Source organism: Passer domesticus, chromosome 20 (genome assembly GCF_036417665.1).
Source record: "Passer domesticus isolate bPasDom1 chromosome 20, bPasDom1.hap1, whole genome shotgun sequence".
Classification (NCBI taxonomy): Eukaryota; Metazoa; Chordata; class Aves; order Passeriformes; family Passeridae; genus Passer; species Passer domesticus.
This window is the reverse complement of record NC_087493.1, coordinates 8,610,023-8,623,149: the sequence shown is the minus strand read 5'-3', so window position 1 is coordinate 8,623,149 and position 13,127 is coordinate 8,610,023. Positions and strand designations below refer to the sequence as shown.

General features: G+C 47.2%; 1 protein-coding gene across 2 annotated transcripts in view; it reads left to right on the top strand.

The window, feature by feature from the left end:
* UBE2O (ubiquitin conjugating enzyme E2 O) overlaps positions 1–13,127 on the top strand; it is a 60,436-nt gene that overhangs the window by 35,943 nt on the left and 11,366 nt on the right. For both annotated transcript variants that reach the window (XM_064395162.1, XM_064395163.1), the window contains exons 3-12: positions 891–1,001; positions 1,671–1,768; positions 3,192–3,255; positions 4,926–5,069; positions 5,718–5,827; positions 6,597–6,747; positions 7,519–8,021; positions 10,686–10,840; positions 11,724–11,836; positions 12,870–12,995. In XM_064395162.1, the coding sequence (XP_064251232.1) occupies positions 891–1,001; positions 1,671–1,768; positions 3,192–3,255; positions 4,926–5,069; positions 5,718–5,827; positions 6,597–6,747; positions 7,519–8,021; positions 10,686–10,840; positions 11,724–11,836; positions 12,870–12,995 (1,575 nt within the window). The remainder of the gene's footprint in view (positions 1–890; positions 1,002–1,670; positions 1,769–3,191; positions 3,256–4,925; positions 5,070–5,717; positions 5,828–6,596; positions 6,748–7,518; positions 8,022–10,685; positions 10,841–11,723; positions 11,837–12,869; positions 12,996–13,127) is intronic.

Here is a 13,127-nt window from a genome sequence, read left to right as displayed (position 1 = left end):
AAGTCCTGCTGGAGCAGAGACCTTGATGTTTGAGATAAGGACAGCTCATAGCAGGGCATTTGTCATGCTGGCCCTCAGTCAGCTTTGATAATGGACTTGTGGTCTTTAATAAATAAGACTATCGATTGTCCCAGCTGTCAGGGGGCCAGGGCAGCTGCTGCCTTTGAGTGTTTGGGTTAGCAGCCCTTCCTTGCAGGCCCCCACCATATGTGTGAGCAACATGCACATTGTGTGCTCCCTGCCAAGCTGCCCCCAGAAGGCTCCTGACAGCATGCCTTCTTTTCTTGGGGACAAAAAAGATTAAAACTTCGTTAAAAAGTGAGGGAGATAATGACAGACTATCTTATAATTAGACCAACTGTGAATTATCTGGCTGTAAACCTTGAAATTTGACCACAGGTGCCAGATTTTTTTGTTTTTTCAGTATGACACAAAATAAAGACTATTTATAATGTCCTTCAGAATTGTGAGTTAAAGTCACAACAGCTTTAAAGAATTTCTGTTTTGTTGCTGATCTATCTCTGCCTCAAGGCAATACCTGCATGATGGTCCTGTGGAGCTGGGAGCAAAGCAGATTTTAAAGCAAGTAAATACTAATCACCTGAGACAGTATGGTCTTATTTGACCAGGTGTAGGAGACTCTGCTTTAGCATCTATTTTCTATTTCTACCTGGGAAGAAAACACTACAGGTCTGTAATAGTGATCTCACCTTCTGAGCTCTCATAGCATTGTATGAAATGCCCCTGCAGAGCAAGGACCTGAAGGGTAAGAGGGGGTTTAGAGTTGAGGTTTATTTGTCTCTGAACTTATGACTTGTACACAAAACACACACATTTGTATGTAGGACCTTCCCTAGGTAAGAAGCCTCTTTTCCCTTTTGTGTTTTCAGGACAGTCAGTGTGGAACCGTAATTGACGTCAACATCGAGTGTGCTGTGAAGCTGGTGGGAACCAACTGCATCCTTTACCCTGTCAACAGCAAAGACCTGCAGCATATCTGGGTGAGAACACAGCCAAAACACACGTGGGAGCCAGGGCCTGCTGTGTGGAGGGATGCTGCTGTACTTCAGGTCTCTCTTGAAGGCGAAGCATCCATGTTGTGCAAGAGGCATCTGCAGTTTGGTTTTATTTTAAAAACCTCCCTAGCAGAAGATGATGCAGCATCTCCTCATCTCCCCATCTGTTCTGTGTTTCTCATCACATTGCTGAGACCAAATTTTCTTGAAGAGCTAGACTGACATTAAATTATGTGAGAATTCCTGCACTGAGTGTGGAGAGCTGCTGTGGCAGCCTGACCAGGGCAGCCCATGGCCGTGGCCCAGAGCTGCTGGGCTGTGACACCACTGGTGTTGAAACAGGCTATGAAAATGCTGAGATGAGTCAAGCATGTTTCTGTTGAGCTGGAACAGTCTCAGACATATCTGTTTCTCTCTTTGAGTGGATAGTTGGTTTCCAGAGACCAGGTGGGGTAGGATTTCATTGTTGTTTTTCCTCTGAGATAAAGATAATTTGGGAGTGAAGAGCAGGAATGTCATAACTCGTCCCAAGTCACAGCCTGAGGGAAGACAGTAGGATATGAGCTCCTCTGGGATGAAAAATTAGTCTTAGTGATAAAAATTGGCTCCAGCTACAACAATTACTTAAAGTTTTGTTTCCTGTTTTCATCACAGCCTTTCATGTATGGTGACTACATAGCCTATGACTGCTGGCTGGGCAAGGTCTATGACTTGAAGAACCAGGTCATCCTCAAGCTCTCCAATGGAGCCAGGTACTTCTCTCCTTCCTGTGGAAAACTGTCACCCGTGGTTTTCACCATCCTGATCTGTTTTAGAAGAACAACAAACAGTTTGGGCTTCATTTACATAATGATAAGTTCTCTGCTTGCATGATCTTCAGATATAGAGCAAGAGAATACTTCTCTGAAAGCATTGAGACTCATTGACAACCCTCTGGAAAAGCTGTAGTCTGAAAGGTGACAATTGTTTTCAATCCAAGCAGATCAGTGCTCCAGAACTAAAGCACATTGGTCTTTAAACTGTGCTTCTCCTCTGCAAAAGTAGCTGTTTAAGATGGGTGGTTGTTCCAGACTGTTTCTCAGTAGGAGAGCATAACTTCACTGAGATGCAGGGAGAATTCTTACCTTAAAAAAGGGTCTGTGCAATGATGGAAATTTGTAGGCTTGTGGTTTTTATCAAAGATGAAAAAGCAACCCAACATAGAAACAGCTTTTTCACTGAATTTTTTATAAATGGAAACACAATCCAAAGTCTAGAGAAAAATTTCACCAGAGATATTGAAAGAAATACGTGGTGAAATTTCTGCAAAGCCAGCAAAAGGATCTGAATTCTGTTCCTCTTGCTAACAGTGTATTGCTAACCTGTATGGATTCACTACATTCTCTGTTACTGAGACCTGTCTTATCCAACAAACTCTTGATGCAAGGGAAGGAAGGACCCAGTGGAGGGCCAAGAGGTGTATAGGCCTGGGGAATAACCCATCTGTCTTGTAAACTGAGTGTTGACATTGCTTTAAACACAACAATCAAATCCCCAATCCTGCAGCCAGCTCTGAGTCTAAGAGAAGTGAGTAATGTGGGAGCTGTAGCAGATGATTGGTGGATGCATCTGAGAGTTTGACTCTGTTACTGTGCAGTTAACCCAGGCTGGAAGGTTCTTAGGTCTGCATTGAGATAGGAGTGAAAAATAGCCACACATCTGTCTGTAATGCCTGCAGTTATTGGTGCAGTTTAAAACTTTGCTTGGAATCTTGTAGCAGCTCCTGCACAGCTGTGTAGGGTGAGGTACTGCTTGCAAAACCTCTTCCTAATGAATCATTGGAAATGCCACCAGAACTTACTCTGGAAATGAAGCTGTTACTGAAGGAAATATGCCCTAATTGCCTTTAGGTCCCAGCATGGTGTGAGTAACAGATGGGACCTCTGCAGCAGACAGATCTTGTCCAGCACCCAGCCTGTTATTTAGCTTGTTTTTTACATGCTGAATGGGACCTTTAGATACCTTTAATACTTTTACAATTTGTCCATAAGCAGTTTTTCTCTGGCCCATAAAAGCTCAGTGATACACTGCTGGGTGCATGGCCAGGCTCAGGCTGTGTCAGTTCCTTGGGTGCTGTTTGCTTTTGGGGTGGATGGCTCTGGAAATGTGACCCCGTGTCTCCTGTCTGCTTTCCAGGTGTTCCATGAGCACAGAAGATGGAGCCAAGCTGTATGATGTTTGTCCCCACGTCAGTGACTCGGTGAGCTGCTGCCTCTCCCAAGAGTCCTTTTGATCAACTTTGTTTGGAAAACTTGTGCAGGAGGGAGGGAGAAGGCAAAATTCATAGGCATTTATTAATCCTGAGAATGTATCACTAACATGTAACAGTTTAAAGGTGATGTTGGTCATGAGGAGGGTTTGAGGGGGTATTACAATTGATACATCCAACTGGTTTCTTTGTAAACAACTCGTGTAACGCTGTCAGATGGCTGGTGTCAAGGCAGTTCCCTCACTGCTCCTTCTGTCTGCACCTGCTTCTAAAGGCTCTTTCTCCATTTACTGCTTTTACAAACTGTTCCTCTTCTGGAAAAAGGGGTTTTGTTTAACAGGTGTTCTGCTAGAAGCAGGTGCTCAGGTCATGTAAGGTAATGTCTCTTGTTACTGCAGTCCATGGTGTTTTTTGAACAGAGACCTGCCACCACACTGGCATTTTCCAAATCACGTGGCAGGGAAGGTTTTGCTTGCTTTTGGGTAAAACAGTTTGCTGTGTGATGGGATCTAACCTCTCTCACCTTCACAGGCTGATGACAGCTTGCTTGTTCTTCCAAAGGGCCTTGCTGCACTCCTGGCAGCAGTGTTGGGAGATGACAGAGGATGACGTGTGATTCTTAGGAACTAGCAAAGCTCTGAGCTCTTATCCTTCCCAGCCTTGAAAGCAAAGGTCCCTTTGATCTAAAACTGCACTTCTGCTAAAACTTGATGCCAGCTTGTTGAAGAGTAAATGGAATATCAGTTCAATAGGATGTGCTGCTGTGGTTTTCTGGTTCTGTACAGAAAAGGAGTGCTCTGTCACTCAATATTCTTCAGTACCTCAGTCTCTGCTACTTTGGGTTGTGCAGTGTGTTTTCTGCTCACTAAATGGATGTTGTAGCAACATTTAGCTTCTGGTTACCCAATTGTGAGATGGTTTGTTTTGAGTTAGGCTGCCTTTAGAGTGTAGAGTCCTCTAGAGAATCACAGGCTGTCTCCATTGTTACTCTTGATCCTGTGCTCAGAATTACTGTGTGAGATGGTTACCTGACTTAGATCTTGTCACACTGCTCTTATCCCTTCTGACAAATTACAAGACTCGATGCAGTTTTGTGCTCAGTGTTTTATCTACCCTAAACTGCTCTGTCCGCCCCCACACTCTGAATCTCAGTATCAGTGGGAAGGAGCTCTAGGAAAGCAATTGTTGTGTTTACTGTCCTGTTTTTGTTTTCAAAGAACTGTCATATTAACTAATCCACCTGAGATGGTAATAGTATTTACACACTTAATTTGACAAGCAGAGGAGTGAAGGCACACATTCTTTCCCTCTGAAAGATAGAAGTGCTTGAATTAGAGCATGGAAAAAGATGTCCTTGCCCTGCTGACCTTGGCTACCTTGTTACTGAGAACCTCTGTGTGGAAATATGCATCTTTAGTTTCTTGCAAGTACCTTTGCTTCTCCTGCACTGAGTCCTGCTCCTGTTTGGATGTGTGGCAGAGCAGGTTGCTATAGGAACTGTTGGGTTGCCTTCAGGAGAGGATGAGATACAGGAGATGGGCATCTTGCAGACTTTACCTTTGTTGTTGATTTTACTGATCACAAAAGGGGGAAGGGAAATGCTGGAATATTAAATCTTAGAGTCCTTTATGCTGTTTTTCTCACCTCTATTTCTCCCACAGGGTCTCTTCTTTGATGATTCATATGGCTTTTATCCTGGACAAGTCCTCATTGGGCCATCTAAAGTGTTCTCCAGTGTGCAGTGGCTCTCGGGTGTGAAGCCTGTTCTGAGCACAAAGAGCAAGTTCAGAGTGGTGGTGGAAGAGGTAAGGACTGACACCCTGACACATGGCCACCTTCTGCCTTGCATGGTCCCTGGCTGGCTGTTTGGATCAGAGTCAGCTTGCCATGGTAACCTCCCAAGAGCAAATGTGCTGTGGCTGTGGTGTTCTGAAGTGACAAATTTCTCACTGGGGACTGGCAGGACTTTTCAGCATCCTAGCAAGGGTCCCTGCTGGCACCCTGTAAAGAGATCATGTGTCAGCACACTCAGAGGGCAGTACTGCTGATCATTAGGGCAGTAGGAGCACATCTTCTATTGAAACTTAATGTTGCAAGCTGTCCAAAAAGGAAGAAATATTGCTGATTCTTTGCTTAAAGAAGGAGCAGCTCCAAGTCCATTAGCATATCTCTTTGTGACATTGGACTGCTGATTTACATGTACCATAGCTTCCTTCCCAAGCCACTTGTCTTTCCTTGAAGTTAAAAGCTGTAGAATCTCTGTTTTCAGGGATCAGGCTCTCACAGGGGGCACTGTGATTGTCCTGGATGTGGTGAAACTTCACTTGCCCATATTAAATGATAAAAGCAGGTTTGCCACTTTCCTGTATATAAACTTTGAGATCTGAGATATGGGAAGTCTCTGGGAAAAGTCTCTGAAATGTGTAATTGCCTTTTCTATCACTACATTGTAGGTACAGGTGGTAGAACTAAAGGTTACTTGGATCACTAAAAGCTTCTGTCCTGGAGGTACTGACAGTGTGAGCCCTCCTCCCTCAATAATCAGCCAGGATAAGCTGTCCAGGTGAGATCCCTTGAAAACCCCTTTTCACTCCCAGCACTCAGGCCCTGCAGACTGTGGGTGACAGGCCTCCCAGGTGAAGGGACACAATGCTTCTGTTTCCAGCAGGATTTTTTATGTTGCATGCCTGCATATCCCAGAGCTTTAAAAATACGAGAGCAACTTCCAAATTAGTTTAGCAGACACTTGAGTTACCAGCACGAGGGCAAGCATCCTGCTAATGCCAAGTTCTCTCCAGCTGACAGGTGCACAGAGTGGTATCTGGCAGCAGCTCCCTTCTTCCCTTGTCCTCAGACTCCTGCCTGGAGCAGGCTGCAGCTCTGTGTGTGTCAGGGGTGCGGCTGCAGCCCGGGCTGCTGCTTAGGCAGTAACTGGTGCCCTCTGCAGGCTGCTGGAATGGGCTGGAAAAGCTCAAAAGACAAGTCAGATGAGCAGCAGCACTGTCAGTGTGGGTCCTGCCTGGAGCTCCTGTGCTGGAGGGGAGCAACTCTCAAATTACAGCAAAAACCCCAAATGTCTCTTGGCAGCTCTCTCCGGGGGGAAGGGGGGAGCTGCGGGGAGAGGAGTGACTTTTGTCCCACCCAAATCCTTTGTATCCCCACCCAGTCCCTGGTGAGATTCCCACTTTTCCTTTAGAATTTTGTGCCTGGAAATGATTTGGTGTGGTGCTCTGCCACCCCTGCAGCAGCACTGTTGGTGGGAGGCCATGCCAGCCTTGTCACAGCCCTGGCCACTGCTGGGTTCTGTGCTCACAGTTCTCCTGTTCTGCCAGGGTAAAGCGTCTGGGGTGCTTCGACCATGCCCAAAGGCAGCTTGGGGAAAGGTGCCTCTACGTGTTCCCAGACAAAGTGGAACCTGCAAAAATCACCTGTGAATGTCCAGAGAGGAACTGTGTCCTGGGTGAAGGATCAGTTGCCAAAAAGGTGAGTTGAGGGGTCGAGGGAGGCGTTGACTTCTCTAAGCATTTGTGGTCGCTGTGGCTTTTAAAGCAGAGATCTTCTTGGTAGTCATGTGGTCTGAAATGTGACTCCTAAAGTGGTTGTGAAGAGTAATGGCTTGTTGTTGCCAGCAGGGAAGTCACCTTGTGGAGCAGTCTGACTGCTCTGCGTGAAGCGTGCAGCTAACACCTTGAGAGAACATGAACAGGGCCTCAGCACAGAAATGTCACCTTGCAGGGGTCAAGTGTGCTCTAACAGCTGGGTTTAAAAACATGTTTTCCTTAGCATTCTCATGGAGTTGAAGTGTTCAGTTAATCCTTGCTACAGTGAAACAAGGAAGTTGGTTTTGCTTTCTAGGCCAAGTGAATCGTGCTGTTGTCTGTACCTGCTGGCTGTAGAGCCATGGTGTTCCTAGAATAACAGGATGTCATCAGTGTGTAGATGGTGACCTCTCTACATGTCTGTGCACGTTACATGGATTTATTTGTGCAGCTTTTTGTGACCTTCCATAACAAAAAAGTTCAAAACATGCTTAAAATAAGCTGAAGGGGCAAAGCTCACTTTACTTGGGCTATTGCAGTGCTGCTCCTGAGCAGAGCACTGGGAGTTGCTGGTTTGCAGAGTGGTCTGGTGCAGGGGAAATTTGCAGAGCCCTGTGGGTGCTGTTTTTCCTGCACAAAGCTGAGCATTCCCCAGGCTGGCTGGCAGCCTGCTGGGTGTCCAGGCACAGGTCTGACCCACATCTGCTCCCTCCAGGTGAGACGGCTGCTGAAGAAGCAGATTGTGAAGATCATGTCGTGCTCCCCGGAGTCTCAGGGCACCAGCGAAGCCCCTGACAAAGAGTCTGCTGCAGCTGCTGACCAAAAATCAGAAGAGCTTAAGCCTGAATCCAAGTGTGAGCTGGATGACTCTTCCAACAGTGCACCAAGTCCTGGGGAGAGAAAGGAGGAGCAGCCTGAAGAAGCAGGGAAGGAGAAAGGGGGAGCAGCAGCGCGGCAGCAGCAGCCTCCCTTTCTCCTGAAGGATGAAGGGCTGCCCGACTACCGGCTGCAGTCCATGGAGCAGGATGCTGATGATGAGGCAGCTGATGACACTGATGACACCAGTTCTGTCACCTCTTCTGCTAGCTCCACTGCCTCGTCCCAGAGTGGCAGTGGCACCTGCCGCAAGAAGAGCATCCCTCTTTCCATCAAAAACTTGAAGCGGAAGCACAAGAAGAAGAAGACCAAGGTTTCACGAGAGTTTAAGCCAGGAGACAGGTGAGCTGCATTCCCACACCCATGTGTAATTGCCAAAATCTCCCTTCCCAAGTGCTCAGCTCTAAAGCACCACCTGAACTGGGGTGCAGGATGATGGGGAGTTTGGTAGTAACTGACAGCAATTATCTTGTGATGACTGTGCAGTGGCCCGTGTGGAATCAGCTTGGTCTCAGTCCAGCTTCTGATGAAACTGGGGCCATGTGACTGACACTGATGCTATTCCATTTCAGCTGTGCCTCAGGGCATCAACAGCATATCTGTGCTGTGCTAGATTCTGTGTGCAGGGAAAGAGGTGAATAAAGATCACACAGCTTAAACATGACACTAATTGGTTACCTTATTGGCAGCTTCTGCAGAGAGGCTGAGGACAGACCACGCTGGGAATGGACAGTTTATCCTCGAGAGCTGTCTCCAGAGCAGCACAGAGCTCTGAGCTGGCAGGTGGTAGTGCTGCCATGGTCTCTCTTATCCTGGCCCTGCTCTGCAGAGATTTGCAATTTTTGCCAGCAGTATACTTAATATTAGAATTTTTAATGAATAAATTGCACTCACTTCTTGAGAGCCCTGGAGGAATTTATTTCAGTAGCTTGGGGGAGAGAGCACTGCATGTATCCGCCCATTTCTAGATGAAACTGCAACTCAGCACCTTTTGCCTTTAACTTAGGAATGTTTAAACTGTTTTCATGGGGTGCAAGAACATCTAACAAGTGGTCTGCCTGTCTGCAGGCTTCCCTGGGCTGCTTAGTTGTGTACAGATTCTGTATCAACTGATGCAAGAGAACATGGGAGAATTCTCCCAGGAAAGTGACATTATCAGAGATTATTCAAGAGATTCACTAGTTTGAGAACGAAGTTTGTGACATTCTCATTTTTTGTAGGTATTTAGCCTTGCCTGTGAGCGATTCTTGTAGTCCTTACAAGTTCTGGAGAAATTAGATTTGAAGGTCACAAAGCCCAGCAGAGCAGCATCCAAGTGTGAGAAAAAAATGGGAGCATGTGATAGAGTTCCTGGGAGCGGATTCTCGGTTCACCCTTCAGTCTCACTCCCCCGCTGAGTGTCTCTGTTTTACTGAAGGTTTTGCTAAGGAGAGCAATGCTGGGGCACCTGGTGGCTCCCTGCACTCTACAGGCAGTGGGGAGAAATCCCTGTGGCAGCCCCAAGAAATCCCAGTGCTGGGTGAGGGCAGCTCCGTGCAAGGAGATGCAGAGACAACCATGACACAGAGTAAGAGTTGGAGGCTTGTTCAGCACAGACTGAGAGCCCCCAGCTGATGCTGTGCAGGTACATGTGGCAGCTGGGCACAGCTCAGTGAGGGGGCAGTGCTGTTGAATATTCCTCTGGGGTGCTGAGGAATCAGAGATGTTTGTCTGGTCATCAGAGATGTTCTGCCAGGCACTGCTGAGAAATGCAGAGTTCTTGGGCTGCCTGCACTTGGTCACCACATGTGATGTGTCAGCTCCTGGGCAGTCTGGCTGCAGGGGCCAGCTCAGCATGTGGCTTTGCCATCAGTGAGTGACCTGCTGCAGCTCTCTGTGCAGCACACAGACTGCTGGATATCTTTTAGTGAGGGTATGCAGGGATTTTTATTAAAATCAAGTCTTGATTTTTGTTTGCAAAAATCCACAGCTGCAGACAAGAGTGCCTCATTTCCTTGCACAGCCTTTCCACTCCCATCCTCAGCTGCACATGTCCTGTGTCCCCCAGACATGTCCTCTGTCCCCACACACACACTTGGGCTGTTACAGACCCTTCTCTGATAATTTCTGCTGTGGAATGCTGGCCCTGCTAAAAAACTTATTGTTTCCATTTAAAAATATTTCTCTGACATTAATAAAAACAGGGCTGGGGGCAAACAGCTGTATTTGCCTATTGTATCATCATTCTGATTTGATTCTGAAACCAGCATAAATCCAGCACTTGTGTTATTCTGGAAGGCCTGGCCAGCAAAGTAAAGGGAAGATTTAGAGCCAGTGTAGGGTTTTGGTTTGTTCTGTAGGAGAGATGAAATTAGTGGAAGGCTCATTAGAAGAGTGTCCAGCTAGGCTGTCCCTCGTGCCCCAAGCCTCCTCAAGCATCCCTGTCAAGCCCCACAACAGAGAACCAGCGTGTGGTCCATTGTGGTGTGTTTGGGTTTAATTTCTGAGCTGCAGAGACACGTGTGTGTTTGAACAGCTGGGGATGACATTTTTCTCTTTTAAACAAAATCCTTTTGCTTTACTCACATTCAATGTGTAGCCTCTTTATTTTGTTTTTTTTTCTTTTTCTCTCTGGAAGGGCTGTGATGATTTATCTTTCCAGTTATGTGTTCTTCTAGTTTCCAAGACTCTCAAAGCTGGAAGGTGCTCCAGTAGAGAAGGTCTCAAGCCTCAAACTATTTGAAGCTCCTGTCAGGGGCACAAAGTGGGTGCTAGTAGATGTTAATTGGCCTCCATAGGAATAAAGGTGAACTCAGCAGGAGCTCCCTGGAAAGTCAGTCCTTCAGCAGTGTAACACCCATAGGGGTTGAGAGCCCATCAAAACCAAGCCTGCTGTGTAGCTGTGTCCATGTGCTCCACATGGGCTTTCCTGACTTGCTTCCCAGCCTGCAGATCCATGTACCTCCATGTTGCTGAGGTCCATGTTGATGTTCCCTTTGGTAACTCATTGCCTTTGTGTGCTGCCAGGGTTGCTGTGGAAGTGGTGACCACGATGACTTCAGCTGATGTGATGTGGCAGGATGGCACCGTGGAGACAAACATCCGCTCCAACGAGCTGATCCCTGTCCATCACCTGGACAACAACGAGTTCTGCCCCGGCGATTTTGTGGTGGACAAAAGAGGTATTGGGTGTCAGAACAATGCTCTTAATTGCAAAGTATTGCTCACTTTGGATCCCCTAATTTGCTGTGTAGCTGTTGGTGCTCACTTGAGGTGGGCACCTGACAGGGACAGCAGTGATTCAGCTTGACTTGGTGGGAATGGCACCATCATTTACATACCAAAGTTGAACTGTGACACCAGGAAGGATGTGGAAAGAGTAAATGCCAAGGATGCAAACTAGGATTTCCAGTATTTCTGCAGAGCAGGAGTTGCCCACCTTGAAAGGGCCAGCAGCTCTGAGTTCTGTCCCAGAGTGAGGGGAGAAACAAACAGCTTACCTCAGCCTGTTTTCTCTGTTGTTGTTTCTCTGTCATGACCCTCACAGTTTTTTCATGGAAAGTTTTGGGATCCAGAGGCGTCTTCCTGAATCCTTTTTCTTCACCAAACCAATTGGTGATGCTAGTGAGGGCTACAGGACAAGTTCAAGGAGACTTAGAGTTTTTGGATATGAAATATTGATGATGCCACCTGGCTCTCAGCTCCTTTTCTAGCAAGGGTAGACCCTCAGCAGTGGGGACCAGAAGACACTCAGGGTGGGCAGCAGGAAAGCTGACTTAGCATAAATAGAGGCTGTTTTATGTGGCCATTTCTGATGAGTAATGTCTGACTGGTCTTCTGGGTTACACGTAGTCTGTGGAAACTAAAGTTACCCATCAGCTCCAGCTCTACCATTCTAGTTTGGCAACAATTCTCACTGTGTAGGAAGTGTTTTTCCTCATGCCATTCACAAGTGAAAGGCTTTAGCCATGAGAGCCCAGGAGCTGACAGCCTCAGTCACTCAGCAAAATCTGTGCTCCTTTGCCTGATTTGTTCTGTTTTCTTCCCTATCATTGTGACCAAAAGTTCAGAGCTCCCAGGATCCTGGGTTGTATGGAGTGGTGCAGTCTGGGGACCACATCGGCCGTACCTGTGTGGTGAAGTGGTTCAAGCTGAAACCCAGTGGAGATGATGTGGAGGTAAGTGCAGGAGCCACTGCCTGCTGCAACCAAGAGAAAGCAGCCACAAAATAACACAAGCCTCACAGATAAACCTGGAAATCAGCTCTGCATTGATTGTGTGTCCTTGAGGAAGGGAACAGTGCTTATGGGCCTGGGAGACTTCACTAGAGGTGATGTCACTTCATATTTGTAGATGTGAGGTAGCCAAGACCAGGCAGATAATTTACACCCTATGGTATCATCAGGTTCTGGTATGGATGAATATTTTTGCTTAAGTTGTCACAGACAATTGATTTCTTGAGTTCACCATAAGAATTTTTCCTCTCCATGTCTTTGCATAGTTCATAGAAATAGGATCCATCTATTGCATGTTGTTGTGCTTGCCTCTGCCAGGTACTATTGCCCATAGTTAGCCTAATGCCTTTTTCTTGGGATTTGTAGGAATGCTGTATTTTCCAGAGTCTTGATAGACTGCAGTCTAGTTGGAGATGAGAGGGGGCCTTGACACTGCTTTGTTTTGGCCTGCCAGGCCACACTGTCATACCTGAGCAGGGCCCTTCACATGCAGAAGCAGAACATGTGTGTGGTCTGGGGTTGTGCTTCACTTATTTCTCATAATTTGTGAGCTCCTAACTCTTTCTCCAGGAGAAATCAAAGGAAGGATGCTTCCCATTAAATGACGAGGTTTTTTGTCATATACTTCCTCTTGCATTGGATAATTTAAAAAATGAGCTCTTGCCCTTTGGGCCCCAGTGAACTGCTTTGAGAAATCTGGCTGTTCAGAAGGGAATAAAACACTGTGGTTGCATGTCTCCTTGTCATGGTGACATAAATCCTGGGGTAAAAGTGAGAGTGAGCAGATTGGACAGAACATATGCTTCCTTTCATTGTTGTGCCTTGATCCACGTGCCACTGGCTGAGGTGACAAGGAGGGACAGCAGCAGCCCCTTGCAGGCTGAAAAGGGATCACATAAAACACCAAGTGCTTGGGAAGGCTGCAGGTGTGTTCTGGGGCCCGTGGGGCTGACGTGGTGTGCTGTGTCTGGTGCAGCTGATCGGGGAGGAGGAGGACGTGAGCGTCTACGACATCGCCGACCACCCCGACTTCCGCTTCCGCACCACCGACATCGTCATCCGCATCGGCAACTCGGACGGCGCCGCGGCCAAGGAGGACGAGGTGGGTGCTGGCCACGGTGCCATGGCCACAGTGGCACCAGGTGTCGGTGGAAACGCCTGGAAGGGTTGATAGGAAGGTGTTAGGTCCCCACGTGGGCATCCTAAATCGACTCCCTGGCTTCCTGATTTTGTG